Source organism: Tamandua tetradactyla, chromosome 1, assembly GCF_023851605.1.
Source record: "Tamandua tetradactyla isolate mTamTet1 chromosome 1, mTamTet1.pri, whole genome shotgun sequence".
Taxonomy (NCBI): domain Eukaryota; kingdom Metazoa; phylum Chordata; class Mammalia; order Pilosa; family Myrmecophagidae; genus Tamandua; species Tamandua tetradactyla.
This window is the reverse complement of record NC_135327.1, coordinates 60,374,581-60,387,293: the sequence shown is the minus strand read 5'-3', so window position 1 is coordinate 60,387,293 and position 12,713 is coordinate 60,374,581. Positions and strand designations below refer to the sequence as shown.

At 63.3% G+C, this 12,713-nt stretch overlaps 1 protein-coding gene and 1 long non-coding RNA gene across 3 annotated transcripts in view; one reads left to right on the top strand and one right to left on the bottom strand.

The window, feature by feature from the left end:
- LOC143647382 (uncharacterized) overlaps window positions 1-1,981 on the top strand; it is a 4,777-nt gene extending 2,796 nt beyond the window's left edge. The window contains exons 2-5 of one of the 2 annotated variants that reach the window (XR_013158020.1): window positions 23-196; window positions 284-802; window positions 1,101-1,182; window positions 1,319-1,981. This is a non-coding gene — a long non-coding RNA (uncharacterized LOC143647382). The remainder of the gene's footprint in view (window positions 1-22; window positions 197-283; window positions 803-1,100; window positions 1,183-1,318) is intronic. The other variant, XR_013158019.1, reaches the window with a different exon arrangement.
- The window catches only part of COL9A3 (collagen type IX alpha 3 chain), a 17,737-nt gene extending 5,024 nt beyond the window's left edge, over window positions 1-12,713 (bottom strand). The window contains exons 1-26 of the mRNA XM_077117305.1: window positions 12,651-12,713; window positions 12,272-12,340; window positions 11,213-11,248; window positions 10,668-10,739; window positions 10,036-10,089; window positions 9,561-9,596; window positions 9,272-9,295; window positions 8,980-9,033; window positions 8,632-8,685; window positions 8,236-8,277; window positions 7,558-7,614; window positions 7,020-7,073; window positions 6,678-6,731; window positions 6,444-6,497; window positions 5,661-5,714; window positions 5,211-5,264; window positions 4,511-4,564; window positions 4,084-4,137; window positions 3,827-3,880; window positions 3,254-3,298; window positions 3,079-3,132; window positions 2,926-2,979; window positions 2,536-2,589; window positions 2,363-2,434; window positions 1,296-1,331; window positions 667-711 (exon numbers count right to left, since the gene is read on the bottom strand). Of these exons, the coding sequence (XP_076973420.1) occupies window positions 667-711; window positions 1,296-1,331; window positions 2,363-2,434; window positions 2,536-2,589; window positions 2,926-2,979; window positions 3,079-3,132; window positions 3,254-3,298; window positions 3,827-3,880; window positions 4,084-4,137; window positions 4,511-4,564; window positions 5,211-5,264; window positions 5,661-5,714; window positions 6,444-6,497; window positions 6,678-6,731; window positions 7,020-7,073; window positions 7,558-7,614; window positions 8,236-8,277; window positions 8,632-8,685; window positions 8,980-9,033; window positions 9,272-9,295; window positions 9,561-9,596; window positions 10,036-10,089; window positions 10,668-10,739; window positions 11,213-11,248; window positions 12,272-12,340; window positions 12,651-12,710 (1,350 nt within the window). The 5' untranslated portion in view covers window positions 12,711-12,713. The remainder of the gene's footprint in view (window positions 1-666; window positions 712-1,295; window positions 1,332-2,362; window positions 2,435-2,535; window positions 2,590-2,925; window positions 2,980-3,078; window positions 3,133-3,253; window positions 3,299-3,826; window positions 3,881-4,083; window positions 4,138-4,510; window positions 4,565-5,210; window positions 5,265-5,660; window positions 5,715-6,443; window positions 6,498-6,677; window positions 6,732-7,019; window positions 7,074-7,557; window positions 7,615-8,235; window positions 8,278-8,631; window positions 8,686-8,979; window positions 9,034-9,271; window positions 9,296-9,560; window positions 9,597-10,035; window positions 10,090-10,667; window positions 10,740-11,212; window positions 11,249-12,271; window positions 12,341-12,650) is intronic.

The following is a 12,713-nucleotide window of genomic DNA, read 5'->3' as shown; positions in this document are numbered from 1 at the left end:
AACTGTCTGTGTCTGTCCTCAGGAAACACTGTCACTCTGCCCAACAGCCCAGCACAGGCAAAGCCGGTAACAGCTGGGGAGAATCCAGGGTGACGTGCCCCACACGTGGCTGACTGTGGGTACCAGCAAGAGCAGAGGATAAGGTTTCAGGGCAGACACGGCCTCCTGTGGCCCCATCAGATTAACTGGTGGCAGGGTGGGTTTTTTCTTGAATTTCCAGGGTCCCCTTTGTCCAGGTTGTCTAAAAACTCACCTCTAATTTATTTTCTTTTTAAAATAACAGAGATCATCTTGGCTGGAGATATAAAAAGGAATAATTGGCTGTGACAGTTTGCCAGAGACTTGGGTACTTGGGATTAGATGTTCTGTTTCACCCAGACACAAAGGAAAGGATTAATCATAGGATTAAAAACCTGCCCACTCAGAGGCCCAAAAGACTTTTCCACCAAACCCTGTGCCTCCATTTTAGTCACCTCCAGGCTGCAGGTAAAGTCAAGCCAAAATCAAGGATCCTGGTTCTGCTTTACTCAACCTGATCATTTTCTTTAGTGAAAACTGAACTGAGGAACCCTGGCCGAAAAGCCACTGGCGAGCAACCTGTACGAGTGTTAGCCCTGCAGGGCCCTACAGGGTGGTCCATCCGGATACTCGGTCCCTGGCACTCACCAGCTCTCCTTTCGCCCCTGGAAGGCCATCGGTGCCTGCAGGCCCCTGGAATGACACGGTGCCGTTGTGAGCTGGCTGTTCTCAAGCCTTGGGGCCTCAGACCCTGCCCAGGAGTGGGGAAACTTCATCCCCTGAGGTGAGGGGGCCCGGAGTCTGCCTTTGAACAAGCTCTCGAGACTGGCAGGCTGGGGGGCCCAAGCAGAACCTCCAGGTGGGTTCAGACTGTTCTGGTCCTTCTACCAGTGTAAAAAGGCCCTGTGCCCCCTGAAGTCAGGAGCAGCAGAAGCCGAGGGATTGGCAGGGTGGCAGCTCCCTACACCCCCCACACCCCAACTTTGTCAAGGGAAACCCACATGTTTCTAAGTAAGGAGCCCAGATCCCTGATTATAAAGCTGGTTTCCCAGCTAGTGATAGTTGCTCTTCCCTCCCCGCAGAGGACGCTGAGGGACGCTGATGAAGCCCCCCAGGTGCCCGCACAGAGAACAAGAAGAGGACCGAGGAAGGACAGTGCTGTCAGTGAGTGCTGGAAACAGACCCAAAGCCGAACTCCAGAGCAGGCAGCAGTCCTGGGGGAGGCCAGACTGCTCCACACATGATGGGAACCTTGCCTTTGGGGCCTGCCCACCTACCTGGTCTCCCTTTGGACCTGCAGCTCCGCCTGGGCCCTGTGGGGCAGAGGGACAGCCTGTGAGGAGAGGAGTTGCAAGCCCGCCTGGGCCCCCCACTCCCTACCGCCAGACGTCTGGACAGCACAAGGGGCCGCCCCAAGTCCATCCTCCCGGGTCACACCCGGACGTGGCCCTTCCTGCATCTCAGCTGTTCCTGCAGGATGACCTCGTTCCTGTTCGTGGCCCCTTGTGCCCACCAGCTGGGTTCTCCCCAACTGTTTGGCCAGGCCCCTGGGACTGGACCTGCAGGCCTCCTTAAATGTGCTGTTTGTAGCAGTAGCAAACTTGTGTTCCTTCCATAAGGCCTTTGGATGGGATTCTAGGGTAATCTGAGAATGTGACTCGAGTCAAAGATCCAGCAGCTTGTAAAATCTTCCTGGCAGGTTGAGATTTAAGAACAAGTCTGGGATTACCTCAAAGAAAAACTGTCCATTTGCTCAAATAAACAGCATAAAGGAGAACTCCCAAAGGGAGGAGAACCCCCAAAGGGAAGAACGCCTGCCTGTCTGAGGTGTGAGCCAGGGCCAGCCCAGGGCTGCTGCTCCTCCAGCCCCAGCCCCTGGGATTTCCAGCCTGTAGGCAAAGAAAGGGCCACTGTCTGGCCGCCTGGCTTCCGGAGCCTGGGGCTGCATGAAGGGAGGCTTTGTTCTTGCTCTGCGGTGGCCGGCGGGCGGCCAAGGCACTCACGGGTGCCCCTGAGGACCTGGCTGCCCTTTGGGGTGCTGGGCTGGAGCTGACAGGCAGGACATGTTCTCCAGGTAGCCAGGGGCAGCCTCAGCTGCAGGGCCCTGAAGAAGCCAGTCTGTCTCCCACCCTGGGCACCCCCCTCCCACTGGCTGCAGTGCTCTAGGACGGCGGCCTTCAGAGGTTCCTTAGAGACCCCCCCAACCCCTGACACATGCGGCCTCAGCTGAACCCCTGCCCCCATGCAGGGCAGCTGGGTCAGTGGGACACAGCAGCAAAGGGTATGGCCTCTTTCCAGTTGGGGTGGGCAGCACCTCAGCACCATTCCCTGGGACTCCACTTACCCGATCGCCTGTGTCGCCTCGGAGGCCCTGGGGTCCTGGCAAGCCCGGTTCTCCAATGCCACCCCTCCGGCCCTGTGGACAGAGGCTCGACCCTGAGCCCCGAAGATGAGCCCCCAGGGCCTCCCTTCCCGGGATCACCCAGGCCCAAACCCTTGCCCCTGAACCCCACCCACCTGGAAGCCGCGGATACCAGGGGCCCCAGGAGGGCCTTGTGGGCCAAGAGCACCCTGAAAACAGAAGGGGGCTATGAGGGAGTTGGGGGCACTGTCCGGGCAGCCCAGCGGCACAGTGAGAAGTCGTCATGCCCTCTGCCTCCAGGTTTCGAGCCAGACTCAGTCCCCACCTGTACCTGCTGCCTCCTTGGGGGCTACACCTGGGGTCTGGGAGTAAACCCCTGCAGCTCCGACCTGGGTCTCCACCACTTCCCAAGGCGAGGCTGATGGCATACATATGGCACCTTCAGCTTTGGGGCTTGGCCCTCATTGTTCAAAACTATACCCTTCTCCCACCCATGCAGAAACACTGGCTGGGCCCCCCCCACCTCGGGCTGGGCCCCTACTCACCGCCGAGCCCCTATGGCCAGCCTCACCACGCTCCCCGGGCATGCCAGCATCTCCCTACACATGGAGGGGGGGTTGAGGAGTAGTCAGGGGGGCCTGCCTAATACATGGGTGGAGGTGGGGATATGGGGGAACAGAGGAGGCAGGGGTACATACAGGGACGCCTGGCTCTCCCGAGGGACCAGCCTCACCCAGCTCTCCGACTTTACCCTGTAGGAGGGAGGAAGGAAATAAGGGCTCTGAGTACCCACTGCATCCTTTCCGCACCCACTTCACCCAACCCCCAGCACCAGCACCTGGGCACCTCCCCCCAGAGAAAGAAGCCCCGTACCGGTTCTCCCTTCTCGCCTTTGGATCCTGGTCGTCCAGGTAGTCCCTGCAGGGGCAGAGGGCAGAGGGCAGGGCTGCCACGGGCAGGGGAAAAAGCCATCACCCAGGTGGGATGTGGGCATTGGCGACGTGGGCAGGGGCCAGGGCCAGAACATGGGCGAGAGTGAGGGCAAGAGAGAGGAGGCCCTTCCCCTCCTAACCATACAGCCACGGGTTTGGAGCCCCCTGCAGTGTGCCCTCAGGCTCCCTCAGGGTCCCTCAGGGCGATGACCCTGCCAGGGAGGTAGGAACAGGCATGTCCACCATCACATGTGCCCACATGTGGACACAGGCACACAGCAGCCACGTCCCAGCATACCCAGTGGGTGCCTGTGGCTGGGCCCAGCTCTGCGTGGTCTCAGTGCCTGGAACCACCCTAGGAAGCAGTCTCATCTAGGTACCCCCATGCCACAGTCTGGCTAACTCCAGACTGCAGGACCCCAGGACCTGGCTGGGGAGGCAGCCACTAAGCACCCGGCTTTCTGCCCCAGGCCCTGCTCGTACTCCCACCGCACCCCCACTGCATGGCACTCACTGGCAGCCCGTTGGGACCTTTCTCTCCTGGGGCACCGTGGCGACCAGCGTCTCCCTGCGAGGACAAGTGGTGTTGGGGGGAGATGGGGTTGGTGGGGGAGAGGGCGGTAGAGAAGGGGCTGTAGGGGGGAAGGAGGGGGAAATGGGAGGTGGGATACAGGAGGGGTGAGAGGGAGCAGCCTGAGGCCTCCGGAGCAGGATTCCTCCCAGACCCCCTCCTCCCTGCATCTCTGCAGGACCTGCCCGCCAGACACCTACCTTCTCGCCATCGAGTCCTGGCACACCGTTCCGGCCATCCTTGCCTGGCATGCCCTGGTGACAAGGGAGTATGAGGCCCTGCAGCAGCAGCAACAGCTGGGAGCCCACCCACCTGCCCCTCCTACTGCAGCCATTCTTGAGGCTACCCCCTCCCCAAGACCTTGCCCTGGCTGCCTGCCACACTGACTACCCTCCTCAGCCCACCAGACCTGACTCCCAGGGACTTGTCTGGGGTGTCACCCAGGCAGTAGTGGCATTTCCAGAGACCAGCAGGCATGGGTGTGGCCACGTGGGAGGGGAGGGCAGGTAAGGGGAGGGACACACACTGGTGCTCACGGCGTGCCTGCTGTCCGTCAGCACCCACATGCAGGTATGCCCAAGTGTGCCCTAGCGTTTGCCACATGTGCCCCGAGTGGGCTATACTTACTGGCTCCCCACCAGGCCCGGCTACTCCCAAGATTCCTTTGGGACCTGCCCTGCCCTAGAAGACACAAGCAGCGGAAGCAGCCCATGTCAGCAGGGGCTGTCGTCTTCCCAGGGGGCCGGTGCAGCCAGCTGGGTGGCCAGTCCCCGCCACCCAGGGGAAGAGCTGCCTGCGGACAGTGCAACACCCCTCACTGCTCCACGGACGGCCCTCACAGCCAACAGGGCCTGAAAGAGGGCATGGGGTTTGTGGGAGGCGGCCGCAGGCAGGTGCTATCAGGGCAGACAGCTCAGTGTCTGTCGCTGGCTTCACAAGAGCCTCCTGCTTAACTCGGGTCGTTTCCTTCTTGGATACCCCTTCCCTAGGTGCTGCCCTCGACACAGATGACCAGGCTCTGCCCGGGGCCACATGACAGTGGTGTCAGCAGCCACCCAGGAGTCCCATCCTACAGCCAGGCCTCCGGCCTGCTACGGCAGCTCTGGGGAGGGGCTCATTAGAGTGCCCACTGTGCCAAGGGGCTCCCAGTGGGCCTGGGAAGGGCGTCCTGGGGCAAGGGGAGTTCTGGGGCTTTAGGGCGAGCCCTGTGCTGTCCAGGGGCTTGCCCTACCCCCACTCCCAGGGGAGGGCCGGGTGCAAGACAGTCCACCCCCTCCCTGACCCCTCCCCCAAGGGGAGGAACGAGGCCAGCTCCTCTGTCACGTACCAGGTCTCCCTTGGGGCCACGGACCCCCTCTGGGCCTCTCTCGCCTCGGTCACCCTGGAGGTACCAAGGGGGACAGGACAGAGTTAACGCAGAGAAGCTGAGATGGCAGGTCTAAGGGCAGGGGACAGCAAGACCGAGGGCAGGGAATAGCGCCCATTACAGGCTGGGGCAGGGAGGAAGAGACACCAGCTTTACTCCAGGCTGAGAAGTGATGCTGGTCTCCCAGAGGCTCCTTCAGAATTGCCTGGACTTGTCCAAGCTTCAGGAGCAGCCACCTGCCCACGAGTGCCCACTCAACTTGGGTGAGGGCCTGTCCAGCCTAGTGGGGCTGGGGCAGGCACCCAGAGGACAAGGGAATGGCACGGGGGGAAGGGGAAAGGGTCAGAGAGCTGAGCTAGTCCAGCAGCCAAGGGACCACTGTCCACCCCCAGATACACACAGGATACATACCGCTTTCCCGGGTGCTCCTGGGGTGCCTGGGTGTCCTCGGAACCCAATGGGACCCTGCAGAAGGGAGGGGAGATTCAGGGGGCCTTGGGGAGATTCAAGGGGCCTTGGGGAGATTCAGGGGGCCTTGGGGATCCTGGTCTGCTGTCCAGCCCAGCTGGGGCTCCCATGGCCCTCAGCAGCCCCCGACTCCCCCCAAACAGCTGCTTCTTTCCCCTCCCGAACTGCAGTGGTCCCCAAGCACCTTGCCCCACTGGCATTCTCCAAGGGCCCCATTATAGCCCACCCTTTGACCCTTGTTTCTTCTTGGCCAAAGTTGCAAAAGCCCTTGGAAAACCCTAGCTTTTGGAACCGTGTGTGTGTGTATGTATACGTGTGTGTGTGTGTGTGTGTGTGTGTGTGTGTGTGTGTGTGTGTGTGTTTGGGGGGTGTTCTTGAAGACACTTAGTCCAACCTTCCCCCATTTACACGTGGCAAATGGAGGCCTAGAGGGGCGGGCACTTCCCAGGCCACCCAGCCCCCTGCCCCCTCACCGGCTCAGACCAGCAGTTGGCAGAGCCTGGGCGGGGGGGGGGGGGGGTGGGGGTCACGGCTGAGGCTGGAGGTGGGGAGCCCCAGGCCCCCAGCTGCCAGGCTGACTTGGGGAGCGGCCCCCAAACACTGGGGTTGGATGGCCACATAACTGTCTGTGTGCTGGGCAGTGCCAGCCCTTGGGCTGGCCACAGCCCCTGCGAGGGATGGGGGACAGTTGACAGAGGCAGGGGGTGGGGGGCTGGTAGGACTTACCCGGTCCCCAGGGGAGCCCAATGGCCCTGGCAGTCCTCGTAACCCCCTAGGGCCCTGTGGGGAAAGAGCTGAGATGCAGGGCTGGGACCTGGGGATGCCCAGGACCCCCGCCCCATGGAGCCACATATGGGGCCCACTTGGGGGGTCCACCCAGGGGTCCTCACATTTGAGACCTCAGCTCAGTCATGGGTGGGTTTCCCATCCCCCACCATGCTCACCCCTGCCTGGTCTCACCTGTAGCCCCACAGTGCCCGGGATGCCAGCAGGCCCAGGGGGGCCGGGGTTGCCCTGCCAAACAAGGGGAAAGAGTGGTGTACCAAGATGGAGGCGGCAACCCCTTCACAGTGGAGCCCAAGGTTCATGGCCCCCAGTTGCTATGCAGCCAACACTGTGACTCGGCCGATGGCGGGGGGGTTACGTACACAGGTCCAGAGGCCCTGCCCCAACCCCCAGCTCTGAGCAGCTGAGCCCCCTCGCTGACCTCATGCAGGTTGGACCCACTGCCCAAGTGACCGGTCATGACCCCTTTCCCTGCTGCTGAGGCCAGGCCAGCAGCCCAATCTCAGTGGGCTTTACCTTCTCGCCATCTTTGCCAACTTCTCCTTGCTCCCCTTTGTAGCCAGTGGGTCCCTGAAAGCCAACACAGGTGGGCAATGCATCACCAGCACCCCCACTTAGCTGCCCCCCACCTCAAGCAGTATTGAACTGGGACCGGTATGCCCAACCCACCCAGACCTAGCCCTGAAGCTTCCTGGCCCAGGAGTGAAACTGAGGCCCAAGGGACCTCCAGCTGGCCAGGAGTGGGCAAGGGAGGAGGGGAGGGTAGTCAGGAAGGAAGAGGAGGGCAGGGGGATCAGGGGCTGAGGTGAGCTGGAGGCTGAAGTGGGGCTGGGGTTGGGGACTTGGCAGGACCAGGCTGGTGGGGAGGGTGCTAGCCGCCCCCCATGATACCTTTCTGACCCTCGTGGCCAAGTCCCGGCCCAGCCATACTTGTACCCAGCATATCATGGGGAGAGGGGGAAAAAGCATAGAACACAGACCCCCAAGCGGATTGGGGGAACACTGAGCAGGATGAGAGAGCCCCTTCTTGTGAAAACACTGAGTCTCCCCTCACCTTGAAACCTGGCATGCCTGGGGGGCCCGGGGGGCCTGGTGGGCAGATGGCTGGGCACTGTTGGAAAACAAGAGTGGTTAGACACCCCAGGACACAGGATCCCTCCAAGCCAAGGTCATCACAGTGCCCAGAGGGCACCTGCAGAGGGTGTCTGCAGAGGGCCATTTCACACGTGAGTCCACATCTCTGGGAGCTGCACTGTGCACACCAGACTCAAAGCAGCTCTTGGATGCAGCAGCTTCGCTTAACAAAGGAGCCTCTGTCTCGGGGTGGGGGGATGGGGGGTGGGAGAGCCTCTGTCTCAGGGGTGCAGGGCGGGGGGAAGGGCCTCTGTCTTGGGGGTGCAGATTGGGGGTGAGATGGGGGTGAGAGCCTCTGGTGGGCAGGATGGGGGGAGTCAGGCACCTGCTGAGCGCCAGGACTACGAAACCCACAAACTGGGGCTCATGTGGCCAAGGGGCCAGGGTCTCATGGGGCCAGGCACCCTCAGCCTTGCAGAGCCCCTACCAGCTTCTCCTGGGGCTCAGCTGCACCTGCACGGAGCTGCCTTCCTGGGGGTTCAGAAAAGCCCCATATCCAGGCAGGAGGGTCCCTGAGGCATCAGGCTAGGCTCTCCCGACCCAAGCGGGCTCCTCCCACCCAAGGGGGCTCCCCCTGCAGATGGTTGCAAGTGCCCACCTGCACATCAGTAGCACCTTCAGGAAGGACCCCTGGGTGTCCCTGGAATGCAGAGAGAAAGCTGCCTGACACAGCCATCCCTCCAGACCACCCACTCGCCTACCCCCCAGGGACATCAGGACCCTTCAATCCTGCACTGTTTGCGCTGCACTGTGCCTCCTCCCCTAGCAGCCAGCACTGTCCTGGGGATGGGGTGGCCTCTGTGGCCCAAGTCCTGATGGTCCCTGGTTGCTGCTTCAGCCAAGGGGCTCAGCACCCCTTCTCTGCAGTGGCTGGGCATCCCACACAGGGCACAGGGCCCTGAGGACAGAGCACCCTGCCCAGCACCCCGTTACACATGCTCACTCATGCCCGGCAACCCTGAGAAGCTCTGGAGTCCCTTTACCCGGTACTTACAGGGGGTCCGGGAGGTCCTGGGGGGCCTGGGAGGCCTGGAAGTCCAGAGGGTCCCTGGGCAGGGGGAGTTATGGCTTAGAGCAGGGCCAGCCCCCACCTGAGGTGAGGTGACCACTTAGTCCGGAAGAGAAGCACCCACCCCCCAAACTGGGCTCCTGATGGGGGTCTCCTCCCTCAGCCCCCTGACCTGTCACAGCCCCCTGACCTGTCAGACCTGTCAGTCTGAATCAGTGGGGGGTGGAAGGGGGATGGAGGAAAGGGGAAGGGGGGGACTCCCGTGGTTGCTGTGTGTTGCTTGAGGGTGGATCACCTGGTGGGGGGATCATGGGGCACAGGGCAGCCACTCACCGGGGGGCCCCGGAGTCCAAGGCCACCTGGGGGGCCACTCACTCCTGCTTCTCCCTGGTGGGAGGTAAAGATGTGAGAGATTAGGGGGAGGCATCTGCACCCAAAGAGCTGCTGGGGGCCCCGGGTGGACTTCTGACCCCATTTGTGGATCTACCCCACGGGCCAGGCCGCTGCCCTGCAGAAGTCTACCCCAGCCATGGCTAGAGCAGCCCAGGCCAGCTCTGGGACTAGGGGAGGCTCTGGGTCGCTCTGCAGGCTTGGGTAAGGGGTCACAGGGGTTAAAGTTACTCACGGGGGGTCCAGGGAGCCCCTTGCCCTGCAAAGTCAAGCAAGAGAGGTCAGATCTTGCTGGAAACTTGATGCAGTTTGCCCCACCCCTCCCTTCCCCAATGAGGTAGTTTGGGTGGACCCAAGGGGGAAAGTGCCTCAGGGGCATCTTGTCAGAGGAACCCCCTTCCCCAGGGGAGAGATGAGACCAGCCCAGATGGAGCCCCAGGACCCCCAAGGAGAGCTGCAAAGGGAGCAGAGCGAAGGCACCCCGCCCTGCCAGGCTCTGCAGCTCCCAAACTCGCCTTACTCACCCCAAGCCCCGGCGGCCCTGGGGGTCCCAGACTTCCCTGTAAAAGGAAACCAGGTGTCAGGAGGGGAGGGGGCTCAGCTGGGACCCCTTGCCTCTGTTTGCAAACCCTCTCCCATCCCCCCTGAAGTCCTGTCAGACCCCAGGCTCCTCCAGGAGGGGTGAGGGGCAAGGGGGGGTGGGGGGAGGGGGAGGGGCAAGAGGCTCTGTCTCATATTCAGGGAGGACATGGGCCCATTGAGAAATGAGGAGGGAAGGGGCCTCAGAGGAAGGGCATCCGGCAACCACATCTGCCCTCCCTCCTCAGCACCATGGTCTGTGCCCAGCCAGCCCCGGGGCCCACAGCATACGTGTTCTGAGCCCACCTGCCCCCTCACCCAGACTCAGTCATGGCAGCCACTCACAGGGCTGCCAGCACGGGAGCCTCAGGGTGGGAGGGGACCTCCAGCCAGAGCCCCAGGCTGGTAGGGGGCACTCACCCGTTCTCCAGGGGCACCCTTGGGTCCAGGGGGTCCGTCCCGCCCTGTCAGACCCTGAGAAGGGGGCAGAGGGGGGTTCATGCCATCCATGGGGAAGGCAGTCCAGGGGCTCTCCCTTAGCTACCCCCTGGTCCCTCCCCTTCTTCTAGACCCCACCATATCTCCCTGGGGTACCCAGAGACTGGGGGGCAGGGCCAGGGGAAGGGGGAGCCTGGGGGCCAGGGGGGACCTTGGGGACAGATGGGGGCAGTTGGGAAATAGATGAGAGGGGGGAGCTGGCCATAGGGCTTCTACTGGCCCTGTGGAATGAACCTGCTCCCCAGTCCTAGTATGGTCCTGGGACAGGATAGGGAGCGGGCGGGGAGCTGGGGGGGTACCGGGACTGGTGCAGGGGCAGGAGCTGGGGGCCGATGGCTCCTGGAGAAACAGGAGCCAGTGGGACTCGGACCCCGGCTGTGGAGCTGGCACTGGCGCTGACCCCTGCAGGCCCCCTCAGCTGGGTCGGGGCTCATGGCCAGGGGATGGCTGCCAGGACTGGTTTTCCGCCTGAGCGGGCCCAGCCAGGGGCAGCCAACAGGGCTTGGCTGCTGTGAGCGGGGACTGCCCGGGAGGCCCGAGGGCCGCATACTCACGTCCACCCCAGGCAGGCCTGGCAGCCCGGCCTCTCCCAGCTTCCCCGGCTTCCCCGGGGCCCCTTTCAGCCCCTGGGCACAAGGTGAGGGCAGAGGGCAGAAAGCATGAGCAAGAGGGCCGGCTGTGGACCCTCCAGAGGCCCACCCACCCTTGAAGCTGCCCTCCTCCCTTTCCCGGCTGAGCTCCTACGTGTCCCCCCAGTTCAGGGCATGAGCAGGTCCCTCTGAGGGACTCCCAGGGCCTTCAATTCCTGGGTCTGAACCAGATATGGGGTCCAGGGCTCAGCAGGGGTCATGGCCCCACTCCTGGCAGGGCCCCACTGCCCCTCCCCTTCCCAGGCACTGGTTCAAAGAAAGCTTCAAAGTCAGAGCCATGCTGAATCCCACAGGGCACCCCGCCTATCTCCTTCTTGGTCCTGGGCCGCTTCCAGCCCCAAGGCCCCCCACGGGCACCCAGGGCCAGCGGGACAGGGCGTCAGTGACCCTCCCTGGGCTCTGTGACTAGGGGTCTGGGCCCTCTCTCCTCAGCTGTAGGGGATACTCACTGGGGCTCCAGGCAGGCCCGGCGGCCCAGCTTCTCCCTGCAGAGGGGAAGATACCCCGAGTGCTGAGTGCACCCCAGCCTCTCACTCTTCTAGTACCTGGAGCCCCCGCGGCCTGGGCGCTGGGGCTGGGTGGGGACGCAGCAGTAACCCAGGCATGGCAGGCTCACACAACACTTGGGGACTGCTCTGCTGGACCCCAAGTCAGGCCTGAGTGCGGAGCCCCAGTCCCGCTGGCCTTGAGGGCAGGAGAACGTGGGCTTGGGTGGCTGTCCATCCAGATCCCAGGGACAGGAAGGCCCCTCAGTGTTCTCCACCCCCATGTCGCTGAAACCCTGCAGGGGAGGCTCCGAGGCCAGGGTTAAAAGGGAAGCCCTGGGCGGGCCACAGGGGCTCAGTGGCAGACTTCTCGCCTGCCATGCCGGAGACCCAGTTTGATTTCCGGTGCCTGCCCATAAGAAAAAAAAAGGAAGCTCTCTGCAACAGGAGTGGAGGGTGGGGGTAGGGGCGAGGGGCAGTCTGGTGGGAGTGACACCCCCCTGGGCAGGGGTACCCCAGGAGGCAAGAGTGGGGTACAGAAGCCCTCGGCCTGGGTCAGATCCCATATGGCCACCCAGAGCAGTGGGGGCATGGGTGAGGGGCATCTTGGGGCGCCGGGGGCTGGGGGGGGGTCTCACACACCCCTGGGCTGAGTCCATCTGGGAACAAGACCATCAGGGAAGCCCCTGCCTTTCACTGAGATGGGGGGTGGGGATCTCTCACCCCAAAAGGGGTGCCACATACCCAGGGGGCACCCTCTATACACAACCAAGTACCCCAAATGTGGAACCTCAGCTTCCCGCATTTCCAGTCCCGGGGCCCTGCCACCCGTGCAGTGGGGATATGCCCCCACCCTCCAGGAACAATTACCCACTTCCTCCCTTCACATCACAAGGGGGCTCGGCCAGCCCCCACCCCCACCCCCACTGCACCTACGGCTTCACTTTCCATCGCGTGTGAGGACTCAGAAAGGTGGGGGACACAGCCAGGCCCTGGGAGCCCCCCCCCCCCCGCCAAACTCACGTCAATGCCATCCTTGCCCGGCACACCAGGTGGCCCCTGGGGGCCGGGGGGTCCCCGCGGACCCATTTTCTGAAACGGAGAAACGCGTCATGAGGGCCCCCCAGCTCCCCAAGCGGCTCCCTGCTCGGCCCGACGGAACAGGTCCCCTGCTCGGGCCGCGCCCCCACCCCCCAATCCCGCAGCGTCGCTGGGCACGTTCGTCTCGGGCACAGGATGGGAACAAAGGCAACTCTGAGTGTCTCCAGCCGTACGGCCTCAGCCAGAGCCCGGCCCCACGAAGACGGGGCGGCCGCCTGGGAGCCCCAGGGCGCCTTGGGCTGTGCCCCTCGACGTCCACCCCCAGCTCCCCAGCCCGGCTGCGGGCCGAGCCCCGACTCACCTGCGCCGCAGCGCGGCCCAGGAGCAGGGCCAGGAGCAGGGCCAGGGGCGCCGCGGCCATGGC